We start from the raw sequence: 15,786 nt of genomic DNA on the forward strand, positions 1-15,786 counted from the left end.
GGCTGATTTTGACGTCTGATATCAGTGGCTTTGGGGGGGAGCGCGGCTAGGCAGGTGGCACTGATGCCTCTGAGATCTGAACGGTGAAAAGAGCTGGGAGAATCATGGTTGTGGTTTTATATTTATTTTATTTCATTGCATTTATATCCTCCTTGTTTCCACAAAAGGTTTCTTCTGCCTGCTTGTGTATGTGACTTGTGGGGCAGAGCCCCCACAAGGGGGGGGGGAGTGGCCCCGGCCTCTCCCACCACTGCAGCCTTCAGGCTAGTTGAGTTTGCTAGTTTGCCAAGTATGTAAGGAGGCAATATTTTGGGGGATGTGGTAGGTGTCAGTGTGGCTCTGCAGGCAGCTGCCACTGGGCTACATCCTTGAATTAAGAAAACTCTGGTTGGGAGAGGGAAAGGGGGAGACCAGGGTAGTGAGAGCCGGCAATTGATAGCATAGAAAGGCCACAAGCAGGGATGGCTACCACTGATTCCCTAATATCTGGAGAGGCGGCAGACGTCACACTGGCAAGTCTTTGCTGTGAAGACTTCTATGGTCTCGGGCCGGGTGGCCCCACAACGCAGATGCACCTTTATCTGTAGGAGAAAGAAAAGAGCAGAAGATGGTATGTTTAGCTAGGAGAAGACAAAGAGGTGAAAGGAGAGCCATATTCAACTATCTAAAGGGCTGTCCCATGGAAGATGCAGCAAGCTTGTTTTCTGCTGCTCCAGAGGGGAGGACCTGAAATATGTCAAATGACACAGGATTCAAATGACACGGAAGGAGATTCAAGCTAAACATTAGGAATAACTTTTCTGACAGTAAGAGCTGTACTTTGGAAGGTGGTGGACTCTCCTTCACTGATGGTTAAGCAGAGGTGGGATGGTCGTCGGTCAGGGATTATTTAGCTGCGATTCCTGCCTTACACGGGGTCAGAGGTATCCTTCGAATTCTACAGTTCTAGGAGTGTAGAATCCTAGAATTGTATTCGGAAGCGATCCTGACAAGGATCTAGTCCAACCCCCTGCTTTGCTGTTCCATAAGGGGATCAAATCTGCAACCTTGGCATTTTCAGCACCATGCTGTGGGAACCTGACTTTTCCTGCTCCAGCCGCCCACTTCAGCCCCTTTTCTAACCAGGCCTTTGCCATGTTATGCTCACCTTCAACCCAGTCCAGAGGTTCGTGAGCTGCAACCTACCCCTTTCTCTAGATTATCTTATGCGGGGAAAGGGCCATAACTCAGCGGCAGAGCACCTGCCTTGCAAGCAGGAGGTCCCAGTTTCAATCCCCGCTGGCATCTCCTGGGAGAGATTCCTGCCTGAAAACAGAGAGAGCTGCTGCCAGTCAGTGTAGACGACACTGAGCTAAATGAACCAATGGGTCTGACTTGGTGCCTATCCACCTCCACTGGCTGAACCAACCAAACAGGAGGGGCTGGGGCCACCACCAACCTTTCCATCACCACATTGCCAGTTATAGGAACATAAGAAGAGCTGGCTGGATCAGGCCAAAGGGACTTCATCTGGTCCAGCATCCTGTTCTCACAGTGGCCAGCCAGATGTCATTCGGAAACCCACAAGCAGGACCCCCCCCCAGCACACGTGCCCCCTCCCCTCCTGTGGCTTCCAGCAACTGGTATTCAAAAGCATTGCTGCCCCAACAGTGCCAGCAGACCCTCCAGGTGTCCCTATTATCCAGGGATAGTCCCGGATTTACAGAAGCTGTCCCAGATTCTGATTTGATCCCGGAAAGTCCTGCTTTTCCTGTTTTCAGCGGAGAAATGTTGGATGGTATGGAATTATGCAAATCCAGAGCCGAGGAGATTAACTACAGCCTTTAGAAGACATCTGAAGGCAGTCCTGTATGGGGAAGTTTTTTTTTTAATGTTCAATGTTTTATTACTTTTTTTAATACGTTCGAAGCTGCCCAGAGTGGCTGGGGCAACCCAGTCAGACAGGCAAAGTATAAATAACAAATTATTATTTCATCAGACAAATGTTGGGGGGTTTGCAGTGGAGGCAGAGCCCAGACACTGAGGTCCAGCTCCAAGGGCCTTCTGGTGGTTCCCTTGCAGTGAGAAGTGAGGTTACAGGGAAACAGGCAGAGGGCCTTTTCGGTAGTGGCGCCTGCCCTGTGGAACGCCCTCCCACCAGATGTCAAGGCAATAAGCAACTATTTTACTTTTAAAAGACAACTGAAGGCAGCCCTGTTTAGGGAAGTTTTTAATGTTTGATGCTGTATTGTTTTTAATATTCAGTTGGAAGCTGCCCAGAGTGGCTGGGGAAACCCAGCCAGGTGGACAGGGTATAAATAATAAATTATTATTATTATTAGCCAGAGCATAGCTAGAAGCCACCAATAGCCTTATTCTCCATGGATTTGCCCAATCCTCTTTTAAAGCCATCCAGGTTGGCGAGCATCCTTCGACAGTGAGTTCCGCAGTTTAACTCTGTGTTTGCGTGAAGCGACCACCATCAAACCGGTTGCAGGGGTTGTGTAAGTTCCAGTTACTGAGATGGGTGTCCGTTTCACTCACCTTCTGCATCTTGGCGATGGTGCAGCACTGGGAGACGGACGTGATGTTGTGTTTGAAGTTGCTGGCCAGGAGGACGGAGTACTTTGAGGGGAAGGCGCTGGATTCGCAGTAGCCCACACAGGCCTGGACCGTTTGCCTGCTGCGGCAGGTCCCTCGGGGGTCACTCTTGATGGTCACGCTGAAAGCTGGGAGAGGAGGAGGGAGAGCAGGGCAATCGTGGGTGGGCAGCAAAAGAGGACACATGACATTTTCGCAAATATAAGAAATCCACCAGGGCGGAAATTTTACCCCTGAAAAAGAGGACTTCCTGGGGGGGGGGGGGGAGGACACATGGCATCCCTAAAAACATGCCAAAGGAAGGAACGCTTTTGCTTTAGAACAGGGCTGGGGTTCTCTATCTCGTTCAGGGCCAGATGCGGCCCCCTCTGGCCCCCAGTCTCCCTACCGCCCACTCCACCCCACACAGCAGTTAGGCTCAATACAAAGGGTATTCCCAACCCCTGTTTTAAAAAGAAGGGGGGGTGAAGGGGCTTTTATTGGCCTATGGTCATAACATTCCTGCTGTTGTTTGAGTTTGTAAAAAAAACAAAATCTGCTCAAATTCTTAATATATACTCTCTATTGTTTTCTTTTGGGGTGGGAGGAATATTATTGTGAACCTATCCACCAAGGATGGATTCCAAATAATTGGTGTTAATCCAGGATGATCCAAAAACCTGCTTTGACAATTAAAAAAAAGGCAAGAGTTTCCAGTTTTGTTTTGTTTTGTTTTGTTGTCTCCTGCCTTCCCAGTCTGAGATCCTTGCATCTCCAGCAGGGCTCAAATCCCTGGAAGGTCTCCCGTTTTGTGGGTCTTTATGACACTGAACCCACTGCTTCTGAAAGGCTTTGGATCGCTTTCGCTGTTGCATTGATCTATGTAATTGCATAGCTTAGCTGGAGCGAGCCCAGAACTTTTATTATGGAATCCCAGAATTGTAGGGTTGGGAGGGATCACCTAGTCCAATCCCTGCAGGATTTACAGCGAATTGAGCAAGATACCTGGGAACGCTGGATAACCGGCCCTACAGGTGTAAGTAGTGAACGAGGCTGGGTGTCTCAGCAAGGGCCCAGACACCTTCCCTCCCCACCACTTCTTTGCTGAGGCATACAGTCCCCTGCTGAGGACTGGCTGCTTTTCCCCCTAACCCCCGAGCCCTGCAGCTCACGATGGAGGTGGCAACCGACTCCAGGGGTGGCGTCATAAGTCCAGCAGCCTGTGGCCAGCAGCACCAAGAGGACGGTGGCAGAGAGGAGAGTTGGCATGGCCTCTGGGGTCTCTGAAAGAGAGAGGCTTGGCATTAGTAAATACACAAGGCAACATCAGTGTGTGTGTGTGTGAGAGAGAGAGAGAGAGAGAGGGAGAGAGAGAGAGCATGCACAAAACAACACACATAGGACTGTTGGGTGAGACCCAAAGTCATCTAGTTCGTCCCCCTGAAATGCAGAAATCACAGCTAAAGAATCCCTGGCAGATGGCCATCTAATCTCTTTTTTAAAAACTGCAAGGAAGGAGAGTCCACTACCTTCCGAGGAAGCCCATTCCACTGTCAAACAGCTCGGAATGTTCTTCCTAATGTTTACCTGGAATTTCCTCCCTTGCCATTTGAATCTGTTGGTTCAGGTTCTGCTGCCCCCTGGAGCAGCAGAAAACAAGCTTGCTCCATCCTCCATGTGGCAGCCCTTCAGATATTTGAAGACGTCTATCCTATCCCCTGTCCGTCTTCTCTGGTTGTGGCATCAAAGCCACCTGCCTCCCTCCAAATGGACTGCAAACTCCCACCACCCCCAGCCAACATGGCCATTTTGAACTACAACTCCCAGTCATCTTGGCCAAGGCTGATGGGAGTTGTAGATTTCTCCCAGATGTTTTGGACTAAAGCATAGCTGTCAACTTTCAGATTCGAAAATAAGGGATCAGCAGCCTCGAAAATAAAGGATCAGCAGCCTGACCTGTCCCGGGGACAGTCTACAGGATATCTAACAATCCGGGATAGCAGCGGGAAGCAGCGCTGGAATAAGGGAATTTCCTGCAAAAAAAGGGAAGGTTGATAGCTATGCTAAAGTTTTTAAAAACTGCAACAGCTGCTGGCAATGATCTGCTTGTGATGTCTCAGCAACCTATTTGCAGCATCAAGCCCAGCTTGCAAGTCCTCTGCCCCACCCTCTCCAGGCCTATTTGTGCGCCAATCAACGGGGATGTGCCATTTGCACATCATGTTGAGTGTGCAAAGTGGTTTTGAACAAAAGAACTTGTTTGCAGGATCAGGCCAGTGGCCCACCCAGTCCAGTATCCTGTTCTTACAGTGGCCAACCAGATGCTTGTGGTAAACCAGCAACTCTCACCTGGCATTCAGAAGCATTTTTGCTCCAACTGTGGAGGCAGAGCATAGCCAATGCAGCTAGTAGCCATCGATACCCCCCATGAATCTGTCTATTCCTCTTTTAAAGCTGTCTAGGTTGCTGGCCTTCACTGACTCCTGTGGCAGGGAGTTCCATAGGCAAACTGCATTAAAAGCAGTGGATAAAGTTAAGCTTTATTTTGCAACCTTTATCCCTTGCAGCAGCACTCCAAGGCTGACTGTGACTTGCCCAAAATCCCAGCTACTGCTTGCGGGTCAGTTTGCATCACCCAGATTATCCTTGCAAACTGTCCTCTGAGTCCGAACCAGCCGCCCATGTGCTCATGCACTTACCTGCAGAGCTTGATGGAATTATTCCAGCCCACTAACAAAGCAGACTGACTTGTCTCTAGTCCCAAGAGGTGTCTGTAGCTCAGGTGGCTGCCTCTCCTCTCCCCCTGGGCTCTTCCCTTTTTAAGCTCCCACCTCCCTTGTCTCCCCACCCACTTCATCTTGACTGGGAGAAGTAAAGCGGTGCCACTCACGCAGCAGCCCGCCCGTCTGCCAAAACCGAAGCCCCACTGAAACCCAAGCACCACAACTTGTCTGCCCTTCAAAGTTCCTGGAATGATTCTGCTGTTCTGGGCCCTGCTGCCCTGCAGCAACCGAGTCCGCAGCTGGCTAGCTAGACTTCCAAGAGAGTCAGAGTGGTGTAGTGGTTAAGAGCGGTGGACTCGTAATCTGGGGAACCGGGTTCGCTTCTCCGCTCCTCCACATGCAGCTGCTGGGTGACCTTGGGCTAGCCACACTTCTCTGAAGTCTCTCAGCCCCACTCACCTCACAGAGTGTTTGTTGTGGGGGAGGAAGGGAAAGGAGATTGTTAGCCGCTTTGAGACTCCTTCGGGTAGTGATAAAGTGGGATATCAAATCCAAACTCTTCTTCTTCTTCTTCCCCAAACACCTGCAATCTGCCCCCAACATAGAATATCTGCGCAAGAAAAAGCACAGAATGTGGGGGGAGCCTTGGCTGAGGCGTGTTAAGAACACAAGAGGGGCCTGCTGGGCCAGGCCTGTGGCCCACCTAGTCCAGCATCCTATTCTCACAGTGGCCCACCCACAAGGGAAACATACCACCAGCAGGATTTGAGCACATGAGCCCTCTCCTCTCCTGCAGTTTCCAGCAACTGGTATTCAGAAACATTTCCTGCCCCTGACCATGATCTTGGTGGCCATTCACTGCCTCCTGTGGCAGTGAGTTCCATAGTTCAGCAATATAAGTTCACCCCAGTATTATCTCCTCCTGGCACCATGACATTCTCTGACAGCCCCCTTGGCACTTGTCAAGGCCCTGTTCTCTCCCCCCGCCCCAATTCAAATTTAAATCAAGCTTTTATGGGGAGTGGCTGTCCCGGGGAGGTAGTTGTCTATTCCTTCATTTCTTTCATTTATGTTGGGATGTGTTTTGCCATGCCCACCACAACTCTCAGATGTGGCACCGGAACCCAAGAAGGTAGAGGACTCTAAGGCAAGGGATCAGGCCTGGAAAGCTGGAATTCTCTCCGCCTTGGATAGAGGCAAATCTTCCCTTTGTTCATCATGCTCTGACCTGGATAGCTCACTTGGTTAGAGCATGGTGCTGATAACGCCAAGGTTGCAAGTTCAAATCCTTGTATGGGACAGCTACATATTCCTGCATTGCAGGGGTTGGACTAGATGGTCCTTGGGGTCCCATTCTACGATTCTAGGATATGTGAGTGTAAGGAGATAGGTGGATGGATTGGCTGAGATTGGGCCAAGGGGCATCAGTGGCTGTTGCCCAACCAGTCCACCTCCTCCTGGGGAAACTGGCCAATGGGGACAGCAGGCGAAGGCTCATAGCTCAGTGGAAGTGCTTTGAAGGCACTGGGTTCAATCCTCACTGGCATTTCCAGGGAGGGCTGGGAGAGAGAAGAGCTGCTGCCAGTCAGAGTAGGCAATACAGAACTAGATGGACCAATGATTTGGCACAGGGCATGGCAGCTTCCTCCTGTTCCTGTGCTGGGAATCAGGAAGGAGAAGCCCCAGGCTGAAGGTGTTCAAGGGACCAGAAAGGGAAACCCCTGCGGGCCAAGCTCTGTGATCTGAGCTAGCGGGCAGGCGCCAAGGCAGCCCGTTTCCTTGCCAAGGGGCCTGACAGTCTTCTGGCTCTTATGTGCATTAAGTGGGTAATTCTGTTGCTTCGGCAAAGATGCAATCACCCTTTCAAGCGGTGCTTTATCCAGTTTGGCGCGGAGGTTATTCCAGGACACAAGGCTCTTGCTCCACCCAGGAGGACCCTCGCAGAGATGCCGCTGGATTGTGACTACCAGGTCTGCAGCCACATTTATTTATTGAATATATATATGCCCTCCTTCTCCCCAAAGGGCATCAAACAACAAGTGATGAAATAATACTAATAAAAACAATCCCAGGACAGTGGTACCTCGGGTTACGTACGCTTCAGGTTACATACGCTTCAGGTTACAGACTCCACTAACCCAGAAATATTGCTTCAGGTTAAGAACTTTGCTTCAGGATGAGAACAGAAATCGTGCTCCGGTGGCGCGGCAGCAGCTGGAGGCCCCATTAGCTAAAGTGGTGCTTCAGGTTAAGAACAGTTTCAGGTTAAGAACGGACCTCCGGAACGAATTAGGTAAGTACTTAACCCGAGGTACCACTGCACAGGTGCAGATGAGAGTTGAGTTCCACACTTAAAAGGCTCGTTGGGAAAGGAAGGTGCTGGAAAAAATGACAGAGATGGTGCCTAAGACAGTGAATAGTTCCCAAAGTGAGGGTACCACCCCCTGGGCGGCAGTGGAATTCCCGGGGGGGGGGGTCTCTAAGAAGCAAGGGGGCAGCAAGGGGTGCTATAAGCAGGAACATATGTGGGCTCCCTTGCACCCTTGGCAAGAAGATGTTGGTCATTTGGAGGAGCGAAGGAGCACATGGCAAAGCAAGTGAGCTCCTAGCTACTCCCAGCCAGAGTGAGGAGGCACAATTTTGTGCCTCCGTCCCCAATTCCAGGCCTGCACCCTTGTGCAGGGGGTGTCAACCTTTCCAACTCCTGGCTAGAAGTATGAATGACTATAAGGCTTTGAAAAGCTGGTATTATCAGTGCATCACGTTAATCCGTTTGGTGGAATTTACTTGGATTTTGTACAAATGTGCAATTAAATTGTTCCTGATTTGAATGTTATTGAGTTATTGTCTTCCTAGGTGGTTCATGCAAGATACTACTCCGAATCATGCTTTTTACAGGGTAGGGTAAGGGGGCACGGGGAGTGACTCTATGGAACCAAAGGGGCAGCGGCCGGAAAAAGTTTGGGAACCACTGCTCTAGGAAGTCGCCTTCCACCAGGTCAAACTCTTGGTCTAGCCAACCCCAATATTGTCTGCTCTGACAGGCAGCAGCTCAGGCAGAGGCTATTCCCATCCATTCCTACCGGATCTTTCGAACTGGAGATACTGGGAATTGAACCAGTGACCTTGTGCATGCTGAGTCTGGGTTCTTCTGCCATTGAGCAATGACCTTCCCTAAATGAATTGTCCCTTTGTTCATTTATAAATTTAATAAATAAATAAAATTTGTAGCCCATTCAATCCCCTTTGCATCTTGCTGGGGCATTTCAGGGACATGTTAAGGATATCACAAGCATAATTGGAGTCAAACTGGAATCCTTTAACTGCCAAGAGAAGCTGCCTTCATGGACCATGTTGGTCCACCTACCTCTGTATTGCCTGCTCTAACTGGCAGCATTTATCTAATCTCTGGGCAGGGAAAAGGTCTGTATGCAGAGAGTGTGCTCTGTCATTGGCATGAGACTTTACTGCTAAGTATACATGTTTAGGGATGTGGGTGGTGCTGTGGGTTAAACCACAGAGCCTAGGACTTGCTGATCAGAAGGTTGGCAGTTCGAATCCCTGCGACGGCGTGAGTTCCCATTCCTCGATCCCTGCTCCTGCCAACCTACCAGTTCGAAAGCACGTCAAAGTGCAAGCAGATAAATAGGTACCGCTCTGGTGGGAAGATAAACGGCGTTTCCGTGCGCTGCTCTGGTTCGCCAGAAGTGGCTTAGTCATTCTGGCCACATGACCTGGAAGTTGTACTCCGGCTCCCTCAGCCAATAAAGCGAGGTGAGCACTGCAACCCCAGAGTCGGTCATGACTGGACCTAATGGTCAGTGGTCCCTTTACCTTTTTATACATGCTTTAACAAGCACTGCAGTGGTGAATTGCATTCATGCATCCAGGTTTCAAGTCCAACTCTGCTTTGCCCAGTAACTGGGTTCCCTTGGTGGGGCAGAAAATCAGTGCTGCACACCACTCATCTAGGTCCAGTGGCTTGCCTTTTCAGCCTTGGTGGAGGCTGGGCTCTTCAGCCAGACAAGGCAGTTCCTCCTCCTCCTCCTCTTGGGAGTTTCCACTCACCTGCCCTGGGCGAGAGAAGACTTGCTCTGTTCAGCTGAAGAACAGGAGACTGAAGGGCCTTTGTGTGCCAGAGAAGCTTGCCCCGCTTTTTCCACAGTGCCTCCAGAGCAAAAGATAAGCCACCCATTGTTTGGTTCCTTGAGCGCCTCTGATGGAATTGCTCAGTCAGAAAAGCTGAAGGGTGTCAAATCCACAAATCCGCTGTTTCCAAAACTGCCTGAAGGGAAGAAAGGGCAGAATGCAGCAAGAACAACTCAAATGCATGTGTTCATCTCTCTCTCTCTCTCTCTCCTGCTGGCTAGGCAGATGCTCAACCACAGCACTTTAAAAGTGGGTGCTACTGTCCCAGGGGGGGATTACCTAGGGACGCAAGGGGGTGACAGGAGGGGTCTGGAAGTATAAATGACTATCAGACTTCGAAAAACTGTCCTGAATCTTCTGACATTCCACTTCATTGGATCCAGTAGCACAAAAAAGGTAAAGGTAAAGGTACCCCAGTCTTGACAGACTCTAGGGTTGTGCGCCCATCTCACTCAAGAGGCCAGGGGCCAGCGCTGTCCAGATACACTACCGGGTCACGTGGCCAGTGTGACATCGCTGCTCTGGCGAGACAGAGCCGCACACGGAAACGCCGTTTACCTTCCCGCCGGAGCGGTCCCTATTTATCTACTTGCACTTTGACGTGCTTTCAAACTGCTAGGTTGGCAGGCGCTGGGACCAAATAACGGGAGCGCACCCCACTGCGGGGATTCGAACCGCTGACCTTTCGATCGGCAAGCCCTAGGCGCTGAGGCTTTTACCCACAGCGCCACCCGCGTCCCTCCAGTAGCATACCCTCCAACATTTCTCAGATAAAAATGGCCATGTCCTATTCCATTATTATTATTATTATTATTATTATTATTATTATTACACTATCAATCTGACTGGGTTGCCCCAGCCACTCTGGACAGCTTTCAACACCCCCCCAAAAAAAAAAACATTAAAAGAACTATACAGTGGTACCTCAGTTTACAAACTTAATCCGTTCCGGAAGTCCATTCTTAAACCGAGGTGCACTTTCCCTAATGAGGCCTCCTGCCACCAGTGCCTTTCCACTGTTCGGATTCCGTTCTTAGACTGAGGTAAAGTTCTCAAACCAAGACACTATTTCCGGTTTTGTGGAGTTTGTAAACCAAATCGTTCTTAAACCGGACTGTTCTTAAACCGAGGTACCACTGTACAGGGTTGCTTCCAGACGTCTACTAAAGGTTGTATAGTTAGTTACTTATCTGCTTGGCTCGGGGGTCGCATAACTCCATACCCTCCAACATTTCTCCAATGAAAATTGGGACGTCCTAAGGACGTTTCAGGATCAAATAAGAAACTGGGATGGCTTCTGTAAATCCAGGACTGTTCCTGGAAAATAGGGACACTTGGAGGGTCTGTAGTAGGAGAGGCAATGATTAGAAATGTTTCTTTGTAAGAAAACGGCCATAGCTGCTGGTCAGTTAAGTGCTTCTCACAGCATCTAAATGAGGTTGCCCTGTTGCCATAGAGACAAATGGGTGGGCCTTTCCCCACCTCATCTGGCTGGAAGCCACCATCCTCCTAGGGTGGGGAACAATAGGCCAAGCAATGATTCTGTGTAGGGAACGGTTGTACGCAAGTGTTGGGCTGATGCGGGAAGTTGGAGACACAGAGGCATCTCTGCTCTGTGCTAGACTTTGAGGCTCCCCTGGAACCCTAAGGAGGAAGCAAGATCTGTTGGGATGTTGATTCTGTGAGCATCTCTATCCTAGGCTCAGGTGGCATATATATGTGTGTGTGTGTGTTAATAAAGCCATATCTTATGTATATTAAGGGTGTATATTGAGGGGAGAGTTCTGCAGCAAATGTGCATTTGTGGTAAAATTGCATGCCAAAATGGGAAATATGAGAAATGGAGACTAAAAATGCCAATGAATTTTCATCAGCAGAAATAATAATAATAATAATAATAATAATAATAATAATATGCCACTACTGTGGCCTGTGTTTTGTTAGCCTAAAAATGGAAAATGAGTGAGGTCCTAGTTAGGAAGAATGGCAACTTAAGCTGATAGAATATGCCCAGTTTGCAGACTTGACATATAGAATAATAATAATAATAATAATAATACCTTTATTGTCAATGTACAACCTGTGTACCATGAAATTAACTGAGCCTTCCCACCCTCCACAAACACTCAGTCTCATTGCACTCTGTGTGCTTGTCGCACAACACACCAACCCTGAAAGTCAGATCAAGAAGAACATACGTTTAGAGAAGATTGAAAAATGTTTATTGACTATATGGGGGGTGGGAATTGTGTACACTTGAAAATGTTGGCAGCATAAAGATAAATTCAAATGTGTAAATAAGTTTTGATGGATGTAATAATGGAATACTGAATGGCTTCGTTTTTGTAAAATATGCAGGGATTTGTGAAACACAAAATGAACCATGAAAAGAGAAGATGGGAAGTGACTGGTATTTTAAGTTTAAATGATTATTCTAAATTGTAAAACAGAAAATTCAAATTATTATTATTATTATTAATAATAATAATAATAATAATAACAATAATAATAATGCATTTATGTGGAAATCTGTGGGGCTGAGCTTAAGGCTTTGAAAAATGAGAAACGCAGTAAAACTGAAATGGCTAGATTCACCCACCCCTCTTTCCTGAGCAGATGTTTCTGTGCTGAGAATGCCAGCTGTTTAGCAGACCACCACCAGCTGCGACTCCTGCATTGCGGTGGGTTGAACTAAAAGACCCTTGGGATCTCATCCAACTCGCCAGTTCTCTGATTCTGCCACGCCAGGGACAAATGCTGTCCAGTGAAGCCCCAATGAGCTGCTCTTAAGTCCCACCCAGACGCATCTCTCCCACTCAGCTGTGTGCACCCCTCCCCTCCCCGCTGGCAGAGCTGGCCTGGCAGAGCTTAAAATAGGAAATGGCCCATTAGCCTTTGGGTTGTACATCTGCCTTGTGCCCAGGGGCAGGGGCCAGGAGAAGTTACTGGAAGCAATAAGGCAGGATAAAGCTCTTGCCATCAATATTTCATGGCAAGCGGGGGGGGGGTGTTGGATGCAGTCCTTGGGGAAGACGGGCTGCAAGCAATCTGCGGTGCTGCCAGGGCAGGACTTTGGGGCAGAAGTCCAGGGAATGAGTAGAAGGGCTTCCCAGTGCAGCAGCAGAGGATGGAGGCTTGGCATATAATCTCAGGTGGGATAAATCCTGTTCCCATTGAAAGAGGGAACCCCCCTCCTGCAAGTTCAGCCTTGGTCAACCAGATGTTTTGGACTAAAATGTTGTGGGGAGGGCAAGGGAGTACAGTGTCAGACCCTCCAAGTTTCATAAAATTTATATACCGCTTGGTGGTCAAAAAAACCACCACAGCTAATTACAAAAAAGATGAAACAATACAGTTCTTAATAAGAAAAATTAACAGTAGCTTTGGATTTTAAAGAAGTTGATATAACCAGAGACTAAAAGCAGATCAAGGCTCGCACCAACTTTCCAAACATCTGGGCCGGCTTGCCTAAACAAAAATGTTTTTTTCGCAGGAACGAAATAAGTACAGCGAAGGCGCCTGCCTGATATCAATAGGCAGTGAGTTCCAAAGTGTAGGTCCTGCCACACGCAAAAATAGCGAGTTCTTACAAATGTGGAATGGGTATTATGTGGCACTTGTAACAGGGCCATTTCTGCCAACAGAAGTGGGCAGGTAGGAGTGAGGTGATCTCATAGTCCCAAGTTGTTTTGGGCCACCAATGTCCCTAGGAATTGTGAGATATGCTCTGCGGAAAGCAGCTGCCCATCTCCGTGCTCAGCTTGGGAATCCCCCCCCCCCCCAAATTCCTCTGCATCCTGCCAAATAAAACAGAAGGAAAATTGGGACGTTGAATGCCAAAACTCAAGAGAGCATGAGGAGTGGGAGGTGGGAACAGGGGGTCTAGACAGACCCCTGTGGATGACACTGTTTGAATGAAGTCTGAAGCGCCCTGGCACTCTCTGCTGACAGCGGAATCTTCCTGCCTGATCTTGCCCCGGCTAATAGCTTGCCTGTGTGCTTTTCAGAGAAATGATCTAACTTGGAAACAAAGATGAGGTGCGATTCAAAAGAAAGAGAAGAAAGGAGGGCTTGTTCAGAGGTGGGGTGGCTTTCATCCTGTGTTTTCTTCTGCCGGTAGCCATAGAGACTAGGGGGGGGGGGGAGACCACCAGGATGGTGAGATGGAAACATTCCCAAAGGAGAAAGCAGAAACTTTCTCCAGGGCTACCCTGTGAATTTCATGGATGACCTATAAAGCCCCATATGGCTTAGGACCAGCCTATCTGAAGGACCGTATTCTCCCATACGAACCTGCCTGGGCTCTGAGATCTACCTCCTGCTACCTCCACAGGTACGCTTGGAGGAGGACGCAGGAGAGGGCCTTCTCTGTGGCTGCTCCCAGACTCTGGAACTCCCTCCCTGGAGAAGTCAGACAGGCTCCCTCCTTGTTGTCCTTCAGCTGGCAGGTGAAAACTCTTTTATTTTGACAGGCCTTTCTGAACTGACTGCTTTTTAAAGGAAAGGCTTTTTCAATAGTGCTTTGCTATTGTATTTTAATAGATTTGGTTTTTTTGCATTGTTTTTATTCTGTTAGAATTGAATTACCTTTAAACAATGAACATATATGTTTTTTTTGGGGGGGTTGTATTTTATCTGTGTGGTTTTAGTTTGTGTAAGGTCTTGAGTAATAATGAAACATAATAATGGAGACTTCAGTCCAGGTTACGAGTTCAGCACCCTGTTTGGGGCTCTCGCCTGACAAATGGGGCTCATCAAACATCAAGTCTGAGGAGCCCGTGGCCCTTGCATTGTTTGGGGCTGAGACTCAGGCTTTGAGCACATGACTCTATGCTCTGGCTCCAATGTGCTCCCACTGTTAGCCACAGTCCATAGGTATCCTGTAGTTTATAGACAAAATACTGCCGTTGGATGAGTTTTCCCTCAAACCAACTCTCATCCAATTTGAAAATGCATGTACCCCTTGTGTGTTCTTTAATTTCCTCTCGTTTGTACATCGTTGACCAGAAATAGCAGCTGTCCCGAACGTTATCCCTGCCAAATCTGGTGTTTCCCTATCCTTGGAAAATCCCCAAGGGACCTGCTCTTCTTTAGGTGTACTCCTACCAGTTTTCTGTGCTCTCCCGCCACTGGTTGCACTGTGGATTTATATAATGCCATTTTAATAGTTTTATTTTCGATCCCTTTTCTGGCAATCTCTAACATCTGCCTTGCAGAGGGTTGGACTAGATGATCCTTGGCATCCCTTCCAACTCTACAGTTCTGTGAATTCACCTTTTTGCACAGCATCTTTGCTGAGCGGTCCATTTCAGCCCTAAGGCCTTGTTTCTGGCCAGTCCCCTCCAGATCAACCCCCATGAGCTTATGTGTGGAGTTAATACGTTTCTGTCCCGCTATGCATCACTTTACACTGGATTACACTGAAATGTTTTCTTGCCATTTTTTTGCCCAGCTTGGAGAGACCCAGGAAGGTTCTTTGCAATTTGAGCCAGGGATGGGGAAACCTGTAGCAACGCTGATTTTGCTGGACCACAAACCCCAACATCCCTGACCACAGACCATCCTGGCTGGTGCTGATGGGAGCACAGAGTCCAGCAAAACCTGCAAGGTTGCTGGTTCCCCGTCCCAGATTTAGACCATAGCAATTCTCCTGGAACCAAGTCAAAAGCAGACTTAAGATCAATAAAGGCAGGAGGGCGTTGAAGGCTTAGTGCCAGGAACTGAAGTATACATCTCTCTGCCAGGTGAGCTAATACACAGCGATGGTTGAGCGACCGGCTTTAAATCTAATCTCTGCCTTCCAAATAATACTATTATCCTCCTCCATACAAAGTTAAAGCTTATGTTTTAAAAACCTGGCATAAAGTTTTCCAATAACTGCCTTCCAAGAAGGCTAATGGGGCAATAATGATCTGGATTGGTCCCATCACCTTTTCTTAATGTGATGAGCTAGGAAAGCTTTACTCAGTGCTCCCCCCCCCCCAAAAAAATAGGTGCCAGTACTCCCCATGGCTGTTAGTTAAGTCCCACACTTTTTAACAACAAAAAAAGAGGTGCCAGTACGCTTTTCCTTGAGTACCCCCTGAAAAAAGCACTGGCTTTACTGCATATACTGGGAGTCTTTCCAGTTCTGTTAATAAAATACGAAGGAATGAGAGTAAAGATATCCCACTGTTTTGGGAGAGATTTTAAGATACGAGGAGGTATATAATCTTGCTTTCCCAGAGCAATTAGATTAAGGATTTCACCTGTCACTGCAGGTTGCCACTCTGCGGCATAAAGAAATGGTTTAAAACAACTGGAGGGTGCTGCCTTGGCTAGTCTTTTGCATTCCCAGTTTTATGTTTAGGATGAT

At 48.3% G+C, this 15,786-nt stretch overlaps 1 protein-coding gene across 5 annotated transcripts; it reads right to left on the bottom strand.

Annotated features, from left to right (window-relative positions):
* Positions 1 to 168: 168 nt before the first annotated feature.
* On the bottom strand, positions 169 to 9,813 carry GPHA2 (glycoprotein hormone subunit alpha 2; the record flags this gene model as incomplete). 5 transcript variants are annotated; one of them, XM_083417247.1, is made up of 6 exons in its annotated part: positions 169 to 581; positions 2,524 to 2,708; positions 3,732 to 3,842; positions 4,516 to 4,592; positions 5,742 to 5,892; positions 9,351 to 9,474. In XM_083417247.1, the coding sequence occupies 3 exons, from the start codon at positions 3,826 to 3,828 to the stop codon at positions 480 to 482; spliced, it is 384 nt and encodes a 127-aa protein (XP_083273373.1). In that variant the 3' UTR covers positions 169 to 479. The 5 variants fall into 5 exon arrangements, with proteins under 5 accessions (XP_083273373.1, XP_083273371.1, XP_083273375.1 ...); XM_083417245.1 differs by lacking the exons at positions 4,516 to 4,592; positions 5,742 to 5,892 and having other exon boundaries at positions 9,351 to 9,813; XM_083417249.1 differs by lacking the exons at positions 4,516 to 4,592; positions 5,742 to 5,892; positions 9,351 to 9,474 and adding an exon at positions 5,259 to 5,665.
* Between the last annotated feature and the right edge of the window lie 5,973 nt (positions 9,814 to 15,786).

The sequence above is a fragment of the Podarcis tiliguerta genome, assembly GCF_965153285.1.
Source record: "Podarcis tiliguerta genome assembly, chromosome: 16".
Lineage (NCBI taxonomy): Eukaryota > Metazoa > Chordata > Lepidosauria > Squamata > Lacertidae > Podarcis > Podarcis tiliguerta.